The 25,802-nt window shown below is 38.1% G+C and overlaps 2 protein-coding genes across 8 annotated transcripts in view; one reads left to right on the forward strand and one right to left on the reverse strand.

Moving 5' to 3' along the window:
* Positions 1–19,991, reverse strand: part of SEPTIN10 (septin 10) — a 50,489-nt gene extending 30,498 nt beyond the window's left edge. For 3 of the 7 annotated variants that reach the window (XM_032226179.1, XM_032226177.1, XM_032226184.1), the window contains exons 1-5: positions 19,631–19,908; positions 7,617–7,685; positions 4,700–4,811; positions 2,990–3,185; positions 1,441–1,627 (exon numbers count right to left, since the gene is read on the reverse strand). In XM_032226179.1, the coding sequence (XP_032082070.1) occupies positions 1,441–1,627; positions 2,990–3,185; positions 4,700–4,811; positions 7,617–7,685; positions 19,631–19,660 (594 nt within the window). In that variant the 5' untranslated portion in view covers positions 19,661–19,908. The other 4 variants (XM_032226181.1, XM_032226178.1, XM_032226183.1 and 1 more) reach the window with 4 other exon arrangements.
* Positions 19,992–20,305: 314 nt separating this feature from the next.
* SOWAHC (sosondowah ankyrin repeat domain family member C) lies at positions 20,306–25,079 on the forward strand. The gene has a single exon (XM_032226176.1). It carries the CDS (start codon positions 20,325–20,327, stop codon positions 21,960–21,962), a length of 1,638 nt encoding a protein of 545 aa, XP_032082067.1. The 5' UTR covers positions 20,306–20,324; the 3' UTR covers positions 21,963–25,079.
* Positions 25,080–25,802: the final 723 nt, after the last annotated feature.

Genomic DNA, 25,802 nt, shown 5'->3' on the forward strand with positions numbered 1-25,802 from the left:
GTAATTCTCATCAACCACTCTAATTAAACAGCTTTCCCAAAGGGGGAGAAAAAAGGTTTTGCACTCTGCAAACCTCCCCAAAACGGCCCGTTTTCCACAAAAATGCCCCCCCCTTTTTTAAAGGCATGAATAGCCTTGGGGGGGCTTCCAGAGTGCTCCTGTGGGGGCAAAAATGAGCAAAAAATGGCCCATTTTTTGTGAAAACGGCCTATTTTTTGTCAAAAAAATTGCATGCATAGCCTTATGGAGGTTTATAGAGTGCTGCTGGGGGCTGGGAAACAGTCCGTTTTTTGCTCATTTCTGCCCTCCCCAGCCCCCAGGAGCTGTCTGAAAGCCTCCATAAGGCTATGCACGACCATTTTGGTGAAGGGGAGGGGCTTCAGGAGGAAAAAATGCTGTATTCGGTGTATAAGGCGCACCCAGATTTTCAGCCTCTTTTTAGAGGAAAAATGGTGTGTCTTATACTCCAAAAAATATGGTATTTTCCCAAACAAGAAAAAAAATCATCCTATATTTCCTAATAGCAATCTTAGATTGCCAATTTATTTAGCAAGTTACTTACAACACTGGGAACATACAGACGTTTCACTAAATTTTGCCACAAACATATATAATATGCCTTATATAAAGTAGGTAATATCATGCTTTTCTTATACCGTAACAAAATAACTTTCTCATTTTCCCCCCAAAATAATGATTAATCTTACTCAGTCACACTGACCTACTCATCAAATTGAAACAATGTTTATTTTTATTAAAACCTTCATTAATGCTACAACCATTAAAAAAATACATTTTAAAATATTACACTGAATATGTTGGAGAGAGAATGGCTGAGCCAGGTGGAGTTAAATGGGGAATTCGTCTGAAATCCCTATGTGGGCACAAGATGGCGAAATCTGACCCATCTTTAGTGCCACTGAACATTAATTTTACTCAGGTGCAAACTGTTAATCTGAGAAGATTTCTGTACATGGATTTCAGCAATAAAGCAGCTAATGGAACCCTTGTGTGGCTCTAGTTGTTCATACCTAACATTATTACAGATAGTCCTCAACTTACCATCACTTGTTCTACTACTATTCAAAGTTATCGCTGATCCTATGTAGTGTAATGGTCATGTGATCACAATTCATGTGCTTGGTATTTCACACGTATTCATCACGGTTGCAGCATCCTGGGGTCACATGATCACCGTTTACAACTATCCCAACGGGCTTCCAACAACCAAAGTCAATGAAGTAAGTCAAATTCATTTAATGACCATGGTGATATACTTGACAACCATGACAAAAAAGGCCATAAAACTGGGCATGATTGACTTAAGTAGCAATGGGAGTTCGGATCCCAACTATAGTTGTAAGTTGAGGACTACCTGTATGTTATTTTAAAAGATGGGGTATTTTGATCTTTTCCTAAAAATGATTTAAAAAATCTTACCTTGCTGTCAAGATTTTTCATTGTTAACAAATCAAGAGTTTTAAGGGAATGCCCCGTGGGTGAAATGAAATACAGGCACACATGGATGCGAGTATCATGATAATTATATAAGGAACGCTTAATTTTCAGCTCTTCCTGGAGGTAGGCCTCAAATTGTGCATCGATATAATCGACAATTGGCTGATAACTAGAGAGAGAAAAAATCAGTTTTAGAACAAGGAGTTAAATACCATGCCAATATGCCTGCTCAAACTGGAGAGGATAACAATAATTTTAACAATTCTATTCTATTTTTATAAAATTTTACTACCTATTAATAACTCAGAATATTGTAAGCTGTATCAATTGTCTTTTTGAAACAATCTGTGGAGTTCAAGATCTTGTAAAACAGTCTCTGATACTTAGACATGGTTGAACAGAAAAAAGAAATGCATGCAAATATAATCTAATTCTGTCCAAGGACACAAAACATTTTCTAACTATGCAACAAATCTATATCTAAAACAGCTTTTAAAAATATAATTCAGCAGTCTTTATTGTTTTCAGAATCATTTAATATTCCAGCAAAACTCATCACATTGTGTTATAAAATCAAAACTATAGAGCCATTTCCTATGTATGCTAGAAAAAAAACCAAGGAGATTTTTAAATTTTAATTTAGAACAAACTAAACTGTGAAGTGGGACGTGGTGGCTCAGTGGCTAAGACACTGACCTTGTCAGCCTTCCTTTTTTAATTCGTTCTGTCTTATATTTTAAAATTTTAATATCTTCTCTTTTGAACTGTTTTTATGTAAGCCACCCGGAGTCCTCCGGGATTGGACGGCATACAAATCTATTAAAATTGACAAATTGAATTGGCTGACCTTGTCAATCAGAAGGTTGGCAATTCAGAAGTTTGAATTTGTAGCACCGCATAACAGAGCGAGCTCCCGTTACTTGTCCCAGCTTCTGCCAACCTAGCAGTTGAAAGCATGTTAAAAAATGCAAGTAGAAAAATAGGGACCACATTGGTGGGAAGGTAACAGCACTCTGTGTGCTTCGGCGTTTAGTCATGCCAGCCACATGAACAAGGAGACTTCTTTGGACAGCACTGGCTCTTCAGCTTAGAAACGGAGATGAGCACCACCCCTAGAGCTGAAAACGACTAGCACGCATGTGCAGGGAAATCTTTATCTTTACCTTAAATTGTGAAGTCCTAAAGCAGAGTCAACTTTAATCTTATGGATGTTACTTTTTCCTATTATTGTCCATTATGCAGACTGCATAACTTATTCCACTCACTTTACAATGGAAGGGTAGGACACAAGAATACTAATCCAAACACTATTACTTAGTATTGAGAAGCCTAGCAAACCCAACCCATTCAACATAGTTGAACAAGAAGGAACATAATTGCCAACTATAAGCAACCATTTGGAAATGATTACTAGTGGCTTAATTAGATGTTATTGATATACAAGGTTATATTTGTTCTATTATATAAAATAAATGCCAAGAATCTAGATCAGTAGCAGCAGGCAGCTCGTTTGAATTAAAGAGATACTAACCTATCATCTTTGTTTATCTGGTCCCCAAATCCAACTGTATTTACAATTGTCAGCTTCAATCGGACATTGCTTTCCTGAAGCTCATAAGTCTGAGCTTTAAGCCTCACATTTGGCTGAAAGTGTGTTGACACATGATCATCGAAAGAGGTATTGAACAATGTATCAATCAAAGTTGATTTTCCAATTCCTGTCTCTCCTAAAATTAAAGAGAGATTTTAGAAGTACAGTTATATCACAGATGCACTTGCATAAATGTCACTGAAACACAAAAAGAAAAATTTCATTTCTACCATTTAAAAGTAATACAGTGAGTTTTGTTATAACTTTATTAGGGAGATAATTAGAAATGACTTTCCTTTTGTAATTTTTATAGTAACATCTGAACAATATGTAAAAGCATTTTTCAAAAAGACATCAGGTGCCCATTCATTCACTCTGCAACCTGCAAGAACTGTTGCTTCTCATCAAGTCTTTATTTCCTTCTGTCTTCCACTGTCACTTCCATATCACTGATTTCATTTCAGTGTTTCCTTTTACTCTATTGGAACTGTATCCAAGAAACTGAAACCAAAGTGCTGAGTTTTCAGAAGATGGCCTCTAAAATGCTATCACTTAAAAAAAAATCCATCTCATTCAACTCTCTTCAAATATTGTCTTCATAAGTTACTAGCACACATGGCTTTCACTTCTCAGTTACTCTCACATCAATCCTCTAAAATACAGTAAGCTGAGACACAATAACTGAACCAAACAATGAGCTCATAATGACTGATATGGGATGAAATATCCATCTTTAATCAGTCATATGTACAAGTGGTCCTTGACTTATGATGATAATTGAGACAAGAATTTTCACTGTATGTCATTGTGGTCATAAGTCAGGTTGAACATAATTTTACAAAATTTTAATGGTGGTTGCTAAGAAAATTCAATTTTTGTCAGAAACTGGCAAAAAAAAGATGCAAATCATGGTTATGTGACTGCAGGTTGCGGGAACCAGTTGTAAATAAGTTGTCAAGTGCACAAATTGCAACTGTGTGACCATGGCAGTGATACATCGGTCGCAAGTGCAAGTGCAAGTCTTAAGTGACTTTTTCCAAGTGGTAACTTTGAACCATTGGTAAACAATCATAAGTTGAGGACTATCTATTTTAAACTATTTTGTTCAATTTGTAATAGCATACTTTTTATTATAATTAGACTTATAGCCTATTCTGCTTCAGATGAGGTTCTGACTTTAAAAATGAACAATAATATTTATTAAAACTTTTATTTGCAAATTACTCACTAAGTTCTTTTAACCCTGATAAGTATTTCTTGAAAATAGGTGGGAAATGTTTAAAAATGCTCTGTAGGAAAAATGGAATAGCATTTTCATTAAATAAATACAAAGGCCCTAAAAGCTATTTTTTTACTGTCAAAATAAACCAATGTAGAATTATTGCTAATCATAAAAAAACACTATATTTTGTAATGTTTGTGAAGCTTAAAGCACGGGAACAGTTAAGGAATATAAAGTACTTAAGGAATTAAATGTATTTAATTAAACAGATTAAGGAATTTACTGTAAAAAGGTAAAGAAACTTAGTTATGTCACCTTTGAACAATATCCAGAGGTCAACATTAATATCTTTGTCATTTTCATTACTTCAGGCTTTTCAACATGACCTGTTTAAATTAATTTATACTTTTGAAAGTTAAATTACTTACCAATACTGAGAATGTTGAAGCAAAATCCCTGATGGATAGATTTGTTAACCAATTGATCTGGTAAACTATCAAACCCAACATGGCCAGACAAGAATAAGGATCGACAATTCTGCTGAAGTGAAACAGTAAAAAATATTAGGGCATAAGACTGCAATGTAATATCTATGATACTAGTAAATTTTGATATATCTAAATAGGATAATATTTTACATATTAAAAATTTTCACTAGGTGACATTTGGTTTGATTTTTTCAACCAAATAAAAATCACTATGGGCTGTTAATCTGCAGACAGAATTTAAAAACCTTCTTGACTGTTACTAATCTGTTACACAACCATAAGTTATTCTTCCTTTATTACAATACTTCCAAGGTATTTTACTAAAGAGTAATCATTTCCAGTTCTTAAATAAATATTGGTAAATACCAATAAGCTTAACACCAAAGAAAATGAATGTTTAGATTCCTATCATTCTATTCCTCCCTTTTTATATGTCATTTCTTCTCCTCAACCCTTTTCCCATGTTTTTTGCTTAATTCCATGTTTTTTGCTTAAAACACTTCTTTTTAATTAATCCCTTCAGAAATTTTCTGCTTCCTTCGGTTTCCTATTCCTTCCTTCTTGTAAGCTTGTGCATCCTTTTTGATGCTTCTGTTACCAAATCACCTGGCCTTTCATTTGCAGAGCTTCAATACAGGCTGCAAGTACAGCAAATTAAAAAAAGAAATGCCACTCTCCCCTCCCCCCCCCCACAAAATTGGGTTGCCTTGCACTTGTTCCCTATGGAATGCAGTGCTGATTCTATCAGCAAGCTTAATATATAACCACAACATATGTATATGCATATCTTTAAACTTCAACCAACATGCATCTGAAAAAACAGAGGTGGTCATTTTTTTTCATAACATAAGCACCACATTTATAGACACCCATACAAATCTATGATGATGTCTAGCTATTATTAAATGTTTGTTTACAAGAGTCCTCAATATTGATTGACAACTAATGCTTCCTAAGTCAGTAAAATGAGGAGCCAGATTGTTGGTGGCAATAGGCCGACTCTGTAAACTGCTTAGAGAAGGCTGTAAAGCACTGTGAAGCAGTATACAAGTCTAAGTGCTATTGCTAATTCACAGACCCGAGCTATTTGAAGTATTCTGACACTACAAAAGATTTTGGAGAAACAGAAGAGGCATAAAGTCTAGCAAAACTTCAATTTGCCTTGAAACTGAAAATAAGAAAAAAGTCACATTTTCTATCGCTTAGTCATGTGTATATACTGAGAATTCCAGAGACTTCTGATATTTTATTTCCCATGATCAGCACTGTTGAGAAGTTCTTAGTTCTGAGACATTTTTAGTTAGTCACACAACTTTTATGTTGCTCCAGTTCTGGAGACTCTGAGCATCTTGCAATATTAATGTCATAACAAGATATCTTTGACAGCTTGAATCCAAATTCTGAAGTATACTCTTGAATAGGTTTCTGGTCATTCCTTAGCATAGCCAAAGGTACTCAATAAAATCACAAGTATTATGATATTTATTTTGATCTTTAGTATTTAAAATAATGAAATGTCTTCATTAAGCCACCTATACCAATGTCTCCTTACATAATAAATCCAAGGTATGTATAGCTGCAGTGGCGCAGTAGTTAGAGTGCAGTACTGCAGGCAACTTTTGCTGACTGCTGGCTGCCTGCAATTTGGCCGTTTGAATCTCACTTGACTCAGCCTCCCATCCTTCCAAGGTGAGTAAAATGAGGACCCAGATGGTGGGGGGCAATATGCTGACTCTCTAAACTGCTTAGAGAGGGCTGTAAAGCACTATAAAGTGGTATATAAGTCTAAGTGCTATTGCTATATCCCTTAGAACAGATTTATTTTTTCTGCAACTGTGTGTCTTCAAGTGGCAAACAGTTCATTCATACATATGCATACTGCACCTGTGCAAAAGCCTTATTGGAAATATTCCACAACTGAGGAAATTTGGAGCAAGAACTCCATCTTACCATGGATGCCTAAGATAATGTTCCCTCTTTTTCTTCCATTCTAAAGGACTGACAGTCACCATTAACAGGTTACTCAGTAAAGAAAGTGCATTAAAGGGGAAAGAGAATAAGACTATGTGAATGCACATATGAGTGTTCTAGGAATCATAGCTACAAGTAAGCTTCCTACTCTTTGTTGAGGTTTCAATGCATCTCACTACAGGTTAAGTAGCAAGCTGACTTTAGGGCAGCAGACAAATGCCCAAGTAAGAGAGAACTGATGACAGCAGTGCTCTCCCAAAGAAAGTATATTTCAAGACCAAAACATCTATTAATAATGCTATGCAAGTATCTGTCAGCGACACCAGAGTACAGCATAACCTTGCACACTTTGAGAAGTGCAGTCCTATGAAACACAGTCCTAAAAACTGGAACTGCTCTGGTGAAATGGCTTTAAACAACACTTGGCAGCAAGAGATTTATCAACTGATATCCTCTACGAATAGCCACTATCACCACTTTGAGAAATGTCTTCTTTGGAGCCAGAATAAACAGGCAATTGTTCATGATGCTCTACAAATATCCAAGAATGCTCTGATTATGTAGATGGTAAGGTGGGGGAGGGGAGGAACCTATATAATGCTGTGATAAATTTGCAGACATTTAAGCTGCCTGGGACAAGATGGGACTGGACGGGAAAGGGAAGGCATTCTAGTCCCTCCTTAGCCATGGAAGTCAGCTGGGTGTCCTTGGGCCAGTCACTCTCTTTCAGCCCACCCCACAAGATCATCATTATAGGGAAAATAGGATGAAGATGTATTAGATATGTTCTCCACTTTGAGTTATTTGTAAAAATAATAAAGGTGAGATACAGATAAATGGAATGGAACAGAAGGGAACGGAACAGAATGGACAGAACAGAACTCACTTTTCCTGCATCATGATTATCTGCTGGTGAAGTAAAGGGTCCTTTCATTCCAATATTAGGTTGATAGTACTGAAACAGTAAATAAAATAATTTTGGGACAGTCAAATTAAAGAAATTTGAAAAAGAAATAATTCTGATCATAATGGGAAAGCTATAGAGAATAAGGGAGATGGGGAAAACCAATACATAAAAAAATGAAGACTGAAATATTCCTCAAGTTTGGGAACTAAGTCAATATTTGGAAAATAGTTAGGCAAGCTCCTCCATGGGAATATGAGAGGGAGGAGAGATCAACACAATCAGACTTGCTCAAGATACTGTTATTAATAGCCAATCTTAATAAGGTGTAGTTCTAATCACTTCAGTGATTAGTTGGTTTCTTGATCTGGCCAACATCAAAGGGTTGACATAAATACATTAAAAGGGATAACTTTTTTGTTAAATTACAAGTATTTCAATTAAATACACTGATTAATTAAGCAGTATTGTAGAAAACATTGTAATATGGAGCCCCGATGGTCCAGTGGTTAGAATGCAGTACTGCAGGCTAACTCACTACACATTCCAGGAGTTCGATCCTGACCAGCTCAAGGTTGACTCAACCTTCCATCCTTCTGAGGTTGGTAAAATGAGGACCCAGATTGTTGGGGCAATATGCTGACGTTGTAAACAGCTCAGAGAGTGTTGTAAATCACTATGAAGCGGTATTTAAGTTTAATTACTATTGCTATTGGGCAACTCAGCCTGCAAGCTGACATTTCTTCGCCACTTAATAGACCTTATCTATTGCTTATCTAATTATAAGAAAATAAATAAAATTGCATTAAACAAGAAGGTAATATGCTTCAAGGTAAAGCACGAGCCTCTGGTGTCTGCTTCCATGAATGTATCTGAGCCTACCCAGCCACTGTTATTAAATAAAACTGGTAAATGGTTCAGTACCATATTTGGAACTTGTCCTTAAAAAAAAGCAAAGATAGGCTGAACTGCAAATATTTTAGGGAATAACCTCATCGGTATGTGATTTGTGAATAGACATGTCCCTCATAGTAATAGTTTTTGAAACTACCTCCAACATATTCTTAAAATTTCAATGTTCCTACCAATCCTCCCATTCAAGGTTATACACACTTCCATAAAAGCAACAACAGTTTTAAAAAAGCATATCAATTTTCCTGGGAATAAAGAAACTGGCTTCACTTCTGGTTTGACACCCTAAGATTGCACCAAACTATCCTTTCTCAAACTATATATTCAGCATAAAGAAACGTTCCTTGACTGTTCTATAGAAATATACTACAGAGCAGGGACGTGCAGTCAGGGGAGGCAGGGGAGGCGGGGCCTCACCAGTGTCATGAAAAGAAAGAAAAGAAAAAAAAATTAAAAGGAAAAAGGCTAAGGTAGTTGCTGACAGAGTCACAGTAAATGACTCTGCTTAGTGCTTAACTGCAAGGGGAGGCGAGAGAACTACGGGCCTCCTTTACTCTAGCTTTATGATCACTTGAGCAGAGTTAAGCAAGGGTTAAAAGGTGAAAAATTCCTTATGCAAAGGAGGCACGTGTTCTCTCGCCTCCTGTAGAGGGCATTTTTAGAGGCTTTTTAGAGTACTGGGAACAAATAGCTCAGTCTGACTCAGAGCTCCTGCCTTTCCCTTTTTACATTTTTTTTCTTTTCATGAGGACAGGCAAAAGCAGAGTTGAAATCCTCTCTGAAACAGCTGGAAAAGGTCCGTGTATGGGGGTGGGGGGAGGAATTCAAAAAGTTTGATTGCATGCAGAGCCACGTTGCCTTTTCAAACACACACACACACACACACACAGCTGGATAAAAGTATATAAGCCCAGCTTCACTGATTACAAGTTTGAAAAGGCAATGTGGCTCCACCTGCAATCAAAGGCTCGGATCGGAAGGCAGCAGGGGAATTGTGGGGGGCGGGGGTATGGCAGAGGAGCTGCTTTCAAGCCATTGGAAAATATATCCAATCCAACTTCTGTGTTTGTGTTTGTTTGAGAGTGAGTGAGTGAGAGAGGGATCCAACTTCTCTGTGTGCGTGTGCCTGTTTTAGAGAGGGGGGAGGGAGGGAGAGAGGGAGGAAGGAGGGGGAGGGAAAAGAAAAAGAATGGGAAAACTTATTTTGCAAGGGGGAAAAATGCTGTCGCTTTAAATCAGAACTGAGCATGCCTGGCTGTGGAATTCTGGGAGTTGAAGTCCACAAGTCTAAAAAAATTGCTGCCTCACCAGCCATAAAGCTCACCGCACGTCACTGCTACAGAGTAACATTCTTCTATGTAGTGCCAGCATTTGACTCTTTTATTAGCTTTACATTTTTGATACCCTATTCCTATGTTTCAATAGTTGCAACATAAATTACTTGTATATTTTATGATGTGATCACATACCAAAATAATTAATGACACTGACATTACTTTAAAGGCAAAGACCAAGATTTAAACAGAGGCAACTGGAATTTTACTTTAGCTATGAATTCACCTTAAGACTCACCTAATTTACTGATGTAAGTTCCATGACTTAAATCCGTGACTACACAATAAAGAACAAGAGGAAAAACTGTTTGCACATTACACAATGTATGTACCAAAAGAAGCAGAGGAAGAAGCAGATCCTGAACAGTTATGAAAGTGGAGACTTGGGACTTGTTGCTAAAATAACAACTCCTTGTAGCTCTAGCCAGCGTGTTCTAAAGCAAAGAATTCCATCAATTATAATTCAACAATGGGAAAAATAATTGGTTATCCACTCCTATCCTTGATACAGGGAACAATAGGTGATTTTCTACCTTTGAAGTTCCTCTGTTAGAGGCTTTCCGCCTGCAATAGGCAGTGTCAAAGTCAAACAGAGATGGCACACTATCTCTTCCTCTGCAAGTCTGAAAATGATTGCTGAGATGGGTTCTTTCAAATTCCATTTAAACCTACAATACTAATTGCATTTTCCTGCCTAAGGTTACCAATAAGACTGGGATCTGCCTTATGCTTGATCAGAAAGATTATGAATCCAAAAAAATCATTTAACGGTATTCTGTATGCTTAATCATCAAGAAAAACCAGTCAACAACCATTGCAATAGGAACCTCTTGATTTCATAACAAAATATTAATACCTAAATACTAGTTATTAAGATTCTAGGTATTAAGATACTTTAAAAGTTGTATAATGGATTTCAAATGACAGCTCATTATGGTTTTTCCTTTGTGTGACAAATGCAGAGAACTCAGATCAATTTAAAAGAACCTGCCTATTTGATACAATGATACAGTAAGGATTTTGCCAATCTGGAAATAATTTATTTTGGTTATTATTTTATTTGCCTTACTAGGGCTTATTGTACTGCAATCAGCTTTATTTTATTTGCATTTTGTAAGTTAACCTTTCCTATTTTTCTATTTTCTATGGAATTTGTAAGATTTTTATAACCACAAGAGGGAGCTCTGACATAAAGAAAGTCCACTCTACCTTTTCATCTTTGTAATAAAATTTAAGACATTCAGAGTGCAGAATATGTTTGGAGTTTTAGTATACAAATTAATACAAGTAATACAAATTTTAATAATGCAATGTTAATATATTTCATAGACAATTTTAATGTAAACTATTAATAATAAAGTAATAAAAATTAATACAAGTAAGTCCTTAACCTATGACAATTGAGTTTAAAATTTCCTTTACTAAGTAAAGAGTTAAGTGAGTTGCGTCTCATTTTACCATGATCTTGGAGTTAATATTTTAACCTCAAATGGGAAACTATATAAGCATAATTATGAACCACTTTGGCATGGTATACAGACAGAGATGAAAAAATGGGAGAAATTGCACTTATAGCAGTAGACTTATATACCGCTTCATAGGCCTTTCAGGCCTCTCTAAGCGGTTTACAGAGAGTCAGCATATTGCCCCCAACAATCTGGGTCCTCATTTTACCCACCTCGGAAGGATGGAAGGCTGAGTCAACCCTGAGCCGGTGAGATTTGAACCGCTGAACTGCTGATCTAGCAGTAGCCTGCAGTGCTGCATTTAACCACTGCGCCACCTTGGCTCTTATCTTTGTTGGGTAGGATAGCGGCAGTGAAAATGAACATCTTACCAAAATTTTTATTTCTCTTCCAAATGTTACCCATACTCAAAAAAGATGCGAATCTTTTAGAATGGCAGAAGGGCATCAACAAATTTGTATGGGCAGGAAAAAAAGCCGAGGGTAAAGAGGAAAATAATGCAAGATGTACGCGAGAGAGGAGGCTTGAAATTACCTAACCTAAAACTATATTATGATGCAGTGGCGCTATCTGTAATTAGTGATTGGACTCATTTAACTAATGATAGAATACTGAATATCGAGGGACACGATCTGGTATATGGTTGGCATGCTTACCTGTTATTCAACAAAAAATTGGATAAGAATTTTAAAAGCCATATTTTAAGAAATGCTTTACTGCGGGTCTGGAAAAAATACCAATATAAATTAAATGACAAGATACCCATGTGGGCAATTCCTAGACATGCAATTGAAAATATGAATATAGCACAAAAACAGGATAGAACTACCTACAGACAGCTTCTCATTTTGGAAAGGGGGGTACTACAACTAAAATCTTTAGAGGTATTAAAAGAGGAGAAGGTAGTTCAAACATGGTTCCAATATGGGCAATTACAGGCCAGGTGGAAAATAGATCAAAAAATTGGTTTTATCCAAGTGGAGGATAATTTGTTTAAACAAATAAGAGATCAAAGTTTAATGCATATAAAGAGGATATATAATGTATTAATACAGATGGCTTCGGAAACAGGATTAGTTAAAGATTGTATGATAAAGTGGGCTCAAAATATTGAAGAACCAATAATGTTGGATACATGGGAAAGAATCTGGGTAAGAAATGTGAAATTTACACAAGCTCAAAACCTGAGAGAAAATTTTTATAAGATGTTCTATAGATGGCATTTAGATCCTAAAAAGCTGGCTTCTATGTATCCAAATGTACAGCCTAAATGTTGGAGGTGTGGTTCTCTCGATGCTACATATTTTCATATATGGTGGACCTGCCAAAAGGTTAAGGCATTTTGGATAAAAATATGGTGGATTATGCAAAATATCTTTAAGAGAAGGATAAAGTTTACTCCTCAGTTATTTTTACTAGGTATATGTACTGACTTTACAGTGGTAGAGACTAACTTGATTCTGTACCTAATAACGGCGGCAAGACTGTTGGTGGCGCAATACTGGAAGAAGGAAGACTTGCCTACAACTCAAGAATGGACATTGAAAGTTACAAATTTAGCCGAGATGGCTAAAATATCGGCATATCTTAAAGATCATTCAAATGAAAGATATAAACGAGACTGGAAAAAATGGATTGACTATACAAAACAAATACGGGACTAAGAAATTCCAGATAGCCTATGCTTAAGATCAGGAATGATTTAAACTGTTCAAAGTTAGTGTAGCAGGAAGAAGCTAAGATCAATGTAGAGATGTTATTAACCTCTTTTTTTAATTTCTTTTTTCTCAATATATTTTAGACTGTGTTTGTTAAAAATCTATACCGTGTACGGGCTCTGGGAAGTCGGGGGGGGAGGGAGGTGGGGTGTTGGGGGGGAGGGTGGGGGGAGGGAGGGATATATACTATGTGTTAGATTTCAATGTAATGCGACTTCACATGTATACTGTTTCTCTTTAATTTCTCTGTAAAAATAGGACAAGTTGAGTACATTGACATATAGTGGAAATACACCAAGAAGTGGGATAGAAGAAAGATGGGTAGAGAGGGCGGGAGAGAGGATGGGAGGGAGGGTGAGAAGAAAGGGAGGGAGTGGATAGGGAGAGAGGAGTGGTAGAGGGGGAGGGGAAGTAGGGTAGAGGGGAATGATGGAGGGAAGATAGGAAGTTGGAGGGGGGGTGGAAGAAAGAGGTGTATGGAGAGTGGAAGAGGTATATTGGGTTTCTATTTTTTGGGGTATTGTTGACAAGAGGAATCTGTGATTATTGTTTAATGTTGTATGGCCCCGGCTATGCTCAGTATATATGTGAGTGTATGAAAATGAAAAAATGGAAAATAAAAACATTTTAATATAAGAAAAACAAAAGTTGATTCTTAATAAACACATTACAAAAGATGAAACTAAAGTATTAATTTTTAAAAGCTGAAACGAAGAATTTAGGACTTGATATTTAGAGTATATAACTGTCCCCAAATTTTGGGTGGCACTAACTCTAGGAAATTGTAATGCCCTTTCCACAACAGTTCTGGAGGGGCAATATAAAAAAGTCCCATAATAGCTGAAATTGTGCCCTGTGAACCACTGTCCTGTTATATTGCACCCTCTATAAGGACACATTTTATAACTCCTTATCTGACAAAATATCTGGAAACTTTGGATCTGTTTTATGGACAGCTGTTACTATCAAATCAGTAGGTAGCTAAATTCTGCTATATTACCTGTAAAAATGGGCAGACTGTAGCCATCCCTTGATGATCTCACCATTATTTATAGTACATTATTATGTCTTGTCCTGTTTTGTTTTATTTTTATTCTGTTTTCTTTGCCTGTGGCCATAATAAAAGATTGATTCTGATCACATATGTATACTATAAAACTTTTCAAGAAATCTTGGTCAACCACTACGTAATTGATGAGACAACACAAATAACTCTTCCATCATGGAAAGAAGCTTCATCTCTCTAATCTACAAGAAAATCAATCAGCGAGTCTATTTCTGTATTGAATGCACACTGCAAAGGTTTTACTGAAATACTAAAAAAGAGAATGAATGATTTTTTAAATTGAATCAACAGACCTTGATCAGTTTAATTTCTTCAAATAAGCATTTGCTATGCCCAATTTACTAATAAATCATGAACTATAGCTCTACATCTCTACAAGTAAAAGACTGTACAATTAGATGCGAGACAAACTTTAGATACAATCACTGATACCCAAAAAGAAATGCACACTGAATGTTGTAAAGAAAATGGGTATATATGATGCTTTACTGCTAGAATATTACCCCAGTTTGGAGGTCGGTTCATTCTCTAAAAATTGTTAAAATATAACAACCAGTTTAGAATATATTTCCGTATTATGTAGAAATATTGTAAATAGTTATGGAAAGTGGTTAAAATAGATTGAAGCCCATTTCCAAAGCCGAATTTCCCTCCCAACATTTTAAAAAAATGTTATCTTATCTTACATTGCTACCAAATATATAGTTAGTCCTCGACTTACAACAGTTCATTTAGTGACTCATGACTATTTTTCACACTTGCCACTACTGCAGCATTTCCATGGTCAGGTGATCAAAATTCAGTTGATTGACAACTGAATCATATTTATGATGGTTGCAATGTAATCATCTTTTATGACCTTCTGTGAAGCAAAGTCAATGGGGAAGGCAGAGTTATTTCAACAACTGTGTTACTAATTTAACAGTGATTCACTTAACTGTGGCAAAAAGGTTGTAAAATGGGACAAAATTCACTTAACAACTATCTCGCTTAGCAAAATAAATTTTGGGTTCAACTGTAGTCATAAGTTGAAGTCTACCTGTACAGGTAGAAGATAAAGACAACAATCACTGTAGTACTCCATTATCCTACAAACAATTGGGGAAACTAGTAGCAAACTCTGTCTGGTAGTTCATCACTTCTTCACTTTCACTGTTCATAGTCTTCTGGTCTGTAACTCACCCTTCACCATCATTGATCATCCATTTTAGCTACTGTACTGGATTAGCTTTGTACATATTATCTGCTTCCAGGATACACTACACCAGGGAACTAGTGTTTGGAACCGGTCCGTGGAAGTGGTGGGTGAGGGTGCATGTGTGTGTATACCAGAGGTAGTTCTGACCAGTTCTAGAGAACCGGTAGTGGAAATTTTGAGTAGTTTGGAGAACCGGTAAATACCACCTCTGACTGGCCCCACCCTCATCTATTCTCTGCCTCCCGATTCCCAGCTAATTGGGAGGAAATGGGGATTTTGCTGTAACCTTCCCCTGCCACTGTGACCAAGTCATGCCCACCAAGCCACACCCACAGAACTGATAGTAAGAAAAATTGAATCTCGCTACTGGTGTAGCCTCATGTGCATGCGAAACTGCATTTGTGAAAGCTGTGCGTACATGCACATAAAACTATCCCCACCTCACTGCCACCTCCGCAGGTGCACTGACATCAAAAGATTTGGGGACCCTTGCTCTCCTTACTTAAGTGGAAATTACAATTCTTAATATCAGTGCTGATATTAATTTACACTGGGCAGATCATTCATATATTACTTGGAGCTTAACAGAGATTTGTAATTTTAAAATTATATAGTATATAGCATGGAATATTGCATTTTAACTTAATTCACGATGCTTGAAAATACTTCCTATTGAAGAGTAGGGGCAGTTCTCTTTGCTGAAGAATGGCTTATTAAAGTCTGTAAATATGATTGATGTCAAAAACAGTGTATATTTCCAAAGAATTTAAAGAAATCAATTCAGTTGGAAAACCATTTTTGTATTGTACCTCTATTTAGGGGCCGGAACCACACCTGAAATGTGGAGTTTTCTTAACAGAAATTACTTAGGTGGAAATTACAATTCTTAATATCAGTGCGGATATTAATTTGCGCTGGGCAGATAATTGTTGTTGATATTCATATATTACTTGGAGCTTAACAGTGATTTATAGTTTTAAAATTATATAGTATATAGCATGGAACATTGCATTTTTAACTTAATTCATGATGCTTGAAAATTCCCTGTTTATTTATTTTTTATTAAAATGAGTAATAAAAACAAAAGTTAAATAATAAAAACTTAGTGGAAGCAGCAATTTTGTTTTACCTCTTGCAGAACAATGCAATTGGCCATTTGGCAAATTACCTTCTATTGTTTTTAAAAAAGAAAGCAAAATCTTAGCTTCAAAAAAGTACATTTAGCAAGAATAAATCTCTAGAATCAAAATATAATTGAATATGCATTTTTAAACAGGATGTAAACTCTCTCCTACACTGCTGCAAACAGCGTATCAGAAATACCAAGCCAATTATTTCTCTGTGTCCCTGAATCTTTGCCAAAGAACATACTTGTAGATGCAAGTTTTAATCGGGAAGTTAAGTGACTCAAGTGTCTGTGATATGGAAATCTTTTGAAGGGCTTGAACATTTAAATAACTTTGCTATAAATCATTTGTATTGGTACTATGAATTTAAATAATAATAATCTTTTTAATTACTTTTTTCTCTAGAATCTTCATAAATCCTTACCTGAAGAAGCCACTATTTTTACAGAATGTATTCTTTATCTATCACATGCAGTTTCAAAAATTAGCCATACATAGTGGACAACAATAACCAAGGCTAATGCTTTATCATCCAGACTAGAGTGCTATACAGTAGTCAAAATATACTAGTTTCTTATGCAGCAAATACACTCACAACTCCTGTATATTGCCAAAGTACAGCTTGGAGTCAAACTTAGAAAAATAAAACTCTATATAGAAAGTATATCACTGACTATTGTTCATTTCAATTTAATGATTTCATAATAGAATGGGAAAAGGAATTGAATCCAATTCAAATCTATGCAAAGGAAATCAGTATTTAAATTTTAGAAAATATCTTAACACTCCTCCAAACACAAACAACTTAAACGTTCATATAGTACTTATAATAGATTATATCTTTAGAGGTGGGGAGGGATGTTTCACAGTGAAAGATAGTAAAAAAGTAAAAAATTACTTAGATGTATTTCTAATATTTCCCTAGAAGATGTTAATAGTATTTGCCTACTGCATTCATATTGCGGTTTTAGGACTGCTCACACACACACAACACACACACAAATAGAATCCACACACGCACACACGCGCGTGCACACACACACACACACACACACACACACACACAGAGGATCTACCCAGAATAGCATTGAATATTACACTAAAATATGCAATTATTTAAAACACTGCTCGTTTTTATTCATTATTCCATGCTAGCAGCAGCCTGTGGATAAATTTTAGTATGCATTTCATTTTTCAAAATCAGGGAAGTTTTTTCAATATTTAAAACCAAATTTGAATAGTTGTTTTAAATAATTTATTTATATAGCCACCCATCTCAAACAAGTGACACTCTGGGCAGCAAACAATCATAAAATCAAATTACAAACACAATACAAAAAGTTTAAAATATGCATCACCTGAGAAAATTATAATTCCTAGGTGTTAACATAAGCAGGAAATGCGGTCTTTATGGGGAAAAAAGACTTGGGCTAAGTAGATTCAAAAAGATTAATGATGAAAATATGGGTGTTGCTTTAGTGTAAGGGTAGAATGCTGAGTTACCAGCATAAAGGATACTTGATTATAAAATAGTGCTGGGTGTGGAGGAAAATCTTGACATGATAAAAGCTTACAAAGGCAGGAAAATAACTCAAAGGCTGTATTTAATGACAGCAACCTTACAAATTAATATATTGTGAACGTAAACTGGCTTACGCTACAGAGGTAATTAAGCTGCTTATATGTGCATATGTATGAGTGTATACATACACACACACAAACCCATACACCTTTTGCCTCTATAGCGTAAGTTTACATTCAAATAGATACATAAAGGTGAATTTCATTGGTAGTATAAAGCTACTGGCAATTTAATGCTGTTCAAATTGACTCAAAAATAGATTTTATTGAATCTATTCAATAAACTAGATTCGTTCAATGAAACTGTCTTCCAAACATATTATCATTGTGCAGCAGCAACAATTTTGTTGGTTAACATGTGGATTTAATTGTAAATTAAATGTGAGTGTAAAAGTTGACCCTTGGCACATTCACTGAACTGCCAAGTAACTATTGAATGAGGGATTCTTTTATACTGTAGTTGTAATTTAACAGGGCCACAGACCTTGTGAAGTATACCAGGTTTAATCCAATAAACTAATATAACAATAAACCTGTTAGCAGACTTTAATGCCTTACTTGAGTCATTTGAGAAATGCTACAGCAATGCTGACACGCATGTATGTTCTTTAGAAACCAAGCAATGATAGACAAGATACAGATAAATAATTATGGCAGTGATTTGTTACTGCTTCTTCCAGAATGCTTTTCTGATTTTCCATTCTATACTATAGTTCAGAAAATCTCCCGCCCAAGTCCTAACCAACCCAAATCCTACTTAGTTTCTAACCTAGGCACAACGAGCCACATGCCACCACCAATGGACAACTTTTGCTTCTGTTTGAAAGTAAATCTCCTGAACATTCAGAAGCTAATGCAATGTCCCGGTTTAGGGATACTGGATTAGAATGAAGGGAAATCAAGTTCAACTCTATGGTCAGACATGGAAAATCGGGGAAGTGACTCTGTGCCAGTCACTATTCCTCAGGCCAGCCTACTTGACAAGCTACAATACCTCAAATTCCCAGAGGAAAGAAGTATAACTAACTAACGATGCATAAAAAAAAAATTTTTAATTATCTAAGCAAGCACTCACTGATTTTGGGGCAGCAAACTTTCCTATTTTTGTTTGTCTGCTGTCATGGCAAGAGGCTGGTGCTTTCGGATTGACACAAAGCTCTAAGTCAGAGGTCTTCAAACTTGGCCAACTTTAAGACTTGCGGACTTCAACTCCCAGAATTCTCCAGCCAGCTTTGCTGGCTGGAGAATTCTGGAAGTTGAAGTCCCCAAGTCTTAAAGTTGGCCAAGTTTGGGGACCCCTTGCTGTAAGTGATGGGGGAAACTGGAAGCTTTTCTATGGGATGAAAACAATCTGGGAGATTCCCACAGAGCTGATTTGGATCATTTAGGCCCGCCCAACTTTGTGCCCATCGAAATCAATGGGGCGAAACGGCTCTCGTGGATTGCAACTTCCACGCTTCACCCAAAGTAAAGCCCGGGAATCCAATGGGATTTCCTACCCACAAAGCAGGCATGTGTGGCCGCAGCCCGAGAGGGACCCGTTGTCGCCCGTTCAAGGCCGGCTCCCCCTCTCCCTCCCACACCCTGGACTTACCAGCTGCCGAGCCACATCGGAAGAAGCCATGACATGAGGGGAGGGGTCACCGCGCGCCAAAGACAATGGAGAAGGGAGGGTGGGAGCCCGCGTCGAACTTCCAACTCCAATCCCAACAGCTGGAATGTAACTGGTGGTGATGAGAGGCCGCGCGGAAAGGAGGGCGGGGCCAAGGCCCAGCCAATCCCGCCCAAACCGCAAACGAACGTAAATGGGGGGTGGGGTGGGGTGGGGGGGTAGAGAGACGAGCGGCTCTAACTTCTACGGGGGAGTCGGAAACCTACTCTCTGAATGTGGGAGGAGCCCCGCGAGGGCGTGGCTTCGGACGAGCGCCCCGACCTTCTCCTTCTCGGCGGCGAGCTTTTTTAGAGCCTCCCCAGCGCCGAGATTCATTCAGAGGGAGGGGAGGACAGTTTGAAAACGGCAGATAGGCGCCTCCCTGTTTCCCTTGCGGACATCACGTGAGCGAGGAGGGGGGCGCGCGCTTGGTGGGGTCCGGCAACCGAGGGAGGGCAGGAGAGAGAGCGAGAGAGAGAGGGAGAAGCCGGACTCGGGCGATGCCGTCGGGCGTCTCGTGGCAGCGACGATGCCATGGCGGGCCAAGCGAAGGAGGCAGGAGGGGATCCCGCACTGAAGGCTAGCGGTCGGAATCGACACGAGGGGCGCCGCCGCCGCCAACGGTCTGTGGGCGCCTATGGCTGCGCCGGGGGAGCTGGACCAAGACACGGTGCTCCGGTTCCTGGCAGAGCGCGGAGGCCGGGCTCGCAACGCCGACCTGTTGGACCATTTCCGTGGCTTCCTCAACTCGCCGGACCCCGAGAGTCGCGCCCGGGCCCGCGACCACTTTAAGGAGCTGGTCAACGCCGTAGCCACGGTGCGGCAGGAGCCCGGCTCCGGCACCAAGTATGTGCAGTTGCGCAAGAAATATCGCGGCGGTCGGAAAGGCGAATTGGCGGCGGCGGCGGCGGCGGCCGAGAATGACTCCGGGGCTGTCGGGCACCCCGAGGACACGCCGCGAGGAGCGGCCCGCGAGGAGGAAGCCGGCGCCGAACCGCTGAAGGGAGAGAAGGGGGCGAGAGGGGATCCCTCTGCCCCTTCTGGAGAGCTGCCGCCCGAGAAGAGCGGCGGCGACGACGCCTTGGAAGCACCGCCGGAGACGCTTTCAACCCTAATCCCCCAGGCACCTCTGGCGAGCCCAGAGAGCCCGGGAGAAGGAGGAGGAGGAGGCGGCGGCAGCCGGGTGGAACAGCAGAGCAGCCCGCGGCGCCTGGAGGCGGTGCCGATGCCCTCGGGCGATGCTGAGCCTGAGGAGAAACCCGGCGGGGACGCCGTTGAGGCCCTGCTCGAAGAAGACTTGCCGCCCTCCACTAGCCCGGCGGGCGGAGCCTCTACCGGCGCCAACACACCCAGGTGTGGGCACAAGGTCTTCCGGGAGCGGATGGTGGGCAGTTCCCCTCAGCAGAAGCGCGGGGGGCTCCTGCACCGCGGCGGCAGCGGAGGAAGCCGCGGCGGGGATTCGGACAGCGCCTCCCTGGCCTCTTCGTCGGCCGAGGACGAGGGTGGCAGCAGCGGGGGCTCGGTGGCCTTGGACCCGCTGGAGCACGCCTGGATGCTGTGCGCTTCGGACGGGCGCTGGGAAAGCCTGGAGAGCTTGCTCAGCTGCGAGCCGGCGCTGTTTCCCAAGCGCGATTTCATCACGGGCTTCACGTGCCTCCACTGGGCGGCCAAGCTGGGCCATCACGAACTGCTGGCCCGGCTGGTCAACTTCGCCCACCGGCAGTGCCTGCCCATCAACATTAACGCGCGCACTAGCGGCGGCTACACCGCGCTGCACCTGGCCGCCATGCACGGCCACTTGGAAGTGGTGAAGCTGCTGGTGGGCGCCTACGACGCCGACGTTGATATCCGAGATTACAGCGGCCGCAAGGCCTCGCACTACCTGAGCCGGGGCACCGCCGAAGAAGTACGCAGCCTGGTCGGGGCTCTGCAGGATGAGGTCGACAGCGGGGCATCGAATGGCAGCAGCCGCTGGAGGCTTTCCAGGGTGCTCCCCTCTAACCTCATTACTTACAAGCTTTCCCACCATCACCATCATCACGGGGATGAAAGGGAATCGGGAGACGGCTCTGCAGCACCCAACAAGAGCAAAGAGCTCAGTAGGAAAACCTCCGGCAGTGGTAGGATAAAACCCCGACTCAACAAAATCCGATTCCATACTCAAATCATCCATACTACCCCTTCTTTCAGGGGGGATGCAGAAGAGGAGGAGGAGGAAGAAAAGTCCCTGAAAGCCTCCTCCAAGCTCAGACCTAAATCCAACATATTTGGTTAAAAGGACAAAAGTGTCGTTTGTTATGATGGGTTTAAAATCAACCCTAAAGGCATACCTTTAGTGTCTAAGCAGGCTTAAATAGAATTAAGTATTTTGGTTGGGAAGTTTTTAGGTTAGCTATATTTTAGAGCTTCATAATTCAGTGATTAATGGAACCAAAGCTTAAAACTTTAAAAAAAAATAAACTTGGTTTTTAAAAAAGTAATGATCAAGTTTTATATTGACCACATAGTAAGATCTGTTTCTCCAGTGTAGATAATATCTATTGAAACATTAAATGTGTGGCCTCCATCAAAATTAACTCATATGATAGAGGTTTGCAAGGTAGAAAATCAGTCCATTTGCTTATTAAAATTCATCACCCGTAGAAATCTATGTTGGGGAAAAGATAACACTTTCACATTTCTTCATGATTTTTACTTTTGTTGAAGTATTCAACATACTTACTTTTTAAAAAGCCAAATGAAATATTGTCTACGCATTTGCAGAGAAGGAATTTAGGATTTGCAGCAATTGATGAATAGGCAAGTGTGATTGTCTTGCTGATTGACATGCAAGGCAATTTCCAGGATTACCCTAGTCAGGTGAACCAGGTGATTAAAGCTGCTTAGGGGGTATATGTGGAAGAAGAAATGGCATTTGGGGACAGTTAACCATTCTTGCTGTCCTTTCCAAGCGTTCTCTGTCACCTCTCATGCACATTAGCATGGCAGGACAACCTGTGTTGCCATGCCTTTTTTTGCGAGAATAGACATGAATTAAGACGCATATTTCAGGACATTCATATAAAATGTTATGTGACAACTGGTGTAGGCTGTATTAGTTATCCAGAATCTGTAAACTTGATGGGAATTGTGCCATTGACTTTTAGAATACCCATTGCACCTAATTTATAAAGTTTTCTAATGGTACTTCTGAGCTCTGACCTTTGACTATGGTTTATTTACCAAGTGCAATACCTTTGGGAATGTGGTACTAACAGATAAAGTCAACTTGGTTTTGTTGTGAGTGAGACAAGACATTGATCAACTTTTGTCCTACACCTGAAAACTATTTAATTTGAAAAATAATTTAAACATTCCACTTGGATGGTTACAGTAGAGCAATGGTAATAAGCATGTAGCAAAACTTTCTTTTTATGTGGCCATTTCTGTAAACAATATAATCATTTGGATAAGCTGTCTTGAATATTAGTTCTAGTGTTTAGCCATTAATTTGTTAAATAGGAAATTAGAATTTAAGAAAAATCTTAAAACCTTAAGTAGATATCTTAGCATTCTGGAACATTGCTGATTCAGATATTAGGGAGACAATGGAACACTGTCTAGTGTAGTAAAATGCTAATAAATATAGTGCTTAGCTTATAAATATGTACATAAATATTTCTACAGATAAAATCGAGCAGTGCCACAAGAATCCATATTTATATAACTGGAAGTGAAATGTAAATTATGTGGATGAACGCTTATCCAATCTGATATATAAGATACAGAAAGCACATGATTATTTGCTGAAGCATGTTACAGAATGTTAGAGAATCTTTCATTATTTACATTTTACAATTCTTTTTTTTAAGTGAACAAACCTGTGATTTTTAAAAAGCACAGAATTCTTTATAGTGTGAAAATTAAACACATTTTTACTTTAATAGTAATAGTGTCAGGAAAGTAATATTTTTAAAAATATTTGTTCCAAATGTAGTGATTTTTATTAAATGTGTACTAGCACTTTTCCTTCAAAGAATATCTGGGCTGGTCCTCAGATGCTGCTTATGTAACTATTAACAATTCAATGCTGCCAAATAAATGCCGAACTAGCTAAAGCATGTTTCCAAATTAGTTTTTGAATATTTTGGAAATAATAGTTTTATACTGATTTAAAGACAGATTGCAATTCTAAAACAATAGTTATACTACTGTTTTTAAAAGATATTACAATAATATCACAATTACCATAAATTGTAAAATGGTATTAAAAATAAAAGTATATGTCCCTTCTGTCGTTACAACTATCTTTTTGGATGTTAATCATCATCTGTTAATCATATATTGGTAATTCAACTTTAATTGTTTTTAATTTTTTCAGCACTGTAGGCAGCTATCTATACCCAATTAATATCTAAAGTATAATTTTTACCTAGAAAATGAAAAAAAATGTAGTGTTAATGTTTTTTATACTCTTGTCAGAAACATGAGTTTGACAAAAGTTGTAACAATATCCTTACTAAGATATCTAACAGGGTCTAAAAACTTTGCTGTAAAAAACCCTAAATTGCAAACTGGTTACCATACAACTGGTACACTACTTTGGTACTTTTTTATGCACACAATAAAAACATGAAAACGTGTTTTCAATTTTAGTTTATAAGCTATAATTACAGGTGCCTTTGTTAACCATTGCAAACTACGAAGAAAGGAGTTTATTGAGCATTTCTCTTATTTCAGTAGGTTGAAGGCCACTGGTGTCTTACCAACGTACTACTTGTAGCAAAATAAATATTCCAAAGTGACATTCTACATTATAGCACTAAAGATTTTATAATTTTAGCAAAGATTATGTAAAGGTTAAACATTCTGTGGTGCAGAATAGTGTCTGAAGTCCAATATTATTAAAAATCTTACTAAGAGAACATGAAATAATTTCAACTTTATTGTATTGTATCTCAAAGACCATAATTCTCTACCCACTTCATCCTTTCTAAAGTGTTTGCTCTGTAACATATTTAAATTGCTCTGTCATATTTATAGCTGAGGTTGTATTTTTGTGGATGTGTATTTAAATGTTCATCTGAAACTTAGGCCTACACAATCCATCTGAGTATCACAGAAAATATTTTGAATGTATTCCTCAAACAGCTGAAACTGAAATTTTAGGCACCATTTTCTGTGTTACAAACTAGTAATAGAAATACAAGAATTTGTAAATATTATTTGACATTGGAGCACACTGTAAAATTTTGGAAACTTACATGAGGTGTAATTCTTTGATTCTAAATACTGAAAACCAGTGTCTTGTGTATAGGTTGCATTTTCACAACTACAGTAGGTGTACATGAGAAATTAAGATCTGCAAATTGTAGAAGTATATGAAGAATAAATTTTGATAATGCAAAATTCAGTCTGACTTGATACGTACATTTTGTTCAAACCATAGTTCATATTTCCCAAGCACAAACATCTAAGTCTACTTCCCACTAATAGAAATGTTTTGTTTTAATCTGTGACATAACTGACATATCAACATTGATTTACACAGAATGAAATCAGGAATCTTGAGCTGTTTCTTTCGGAGGAGATGCAAAATCAGTGCTTTGCCCCACACGTGCCAGCTATTGAGCTTTATTAATTCTAGCAACCCTACATGGAAATAGGTTGCGATTTTTTTTTGCTACCTTATCCTTGAATAGAGTAGAATTTTGCAAGATTTGGTAAAACTGATGATAAAACGTGTGAATGAATACTTGAGTGAGGAATTGTTGTAAAGCTAACTCTTTTAATTGTCATTGTACTTTTCATTTTGGAATTATATTTGTACTCAATTAATACTGGCTGTTGAACTAACCTCAGTGGAAATCCCACACCTCTTACTTTAAAGATTTGAAATTAACTATACAATACTTTTGTCAGAATAATCAAAAATATCTGCCCAGGAAAAGACATAACTCATACCAATTTAAGTTGACATTAGCATACTTTATTATGGAGGCTACTTGGATCTTGATGGATAGCATTGGATCTAGAAATATTAACTATCTTTGGATATGGAACATATCCATGCAGAACATGTATATTATTTTAATATTCTAAAACCAAAAGCGATTGTTATTCCACTATGTTGAAA

The sequence above is a fragment of the Thamnophis elegans genome, chromosome 11 (assembly GCF_009769535.1).
Source record: "Thamnophis elegans isolate rThaEle1 chromosome 11, rThaEle1.pri, whole genome shotgun sequence".
Taxonomy (NCBI): Eukaryota; Metazoa; Chordata; class Lepidosauria; order Squamata; family Colubridae; genus Thamnophis; species Thamnophis elegans.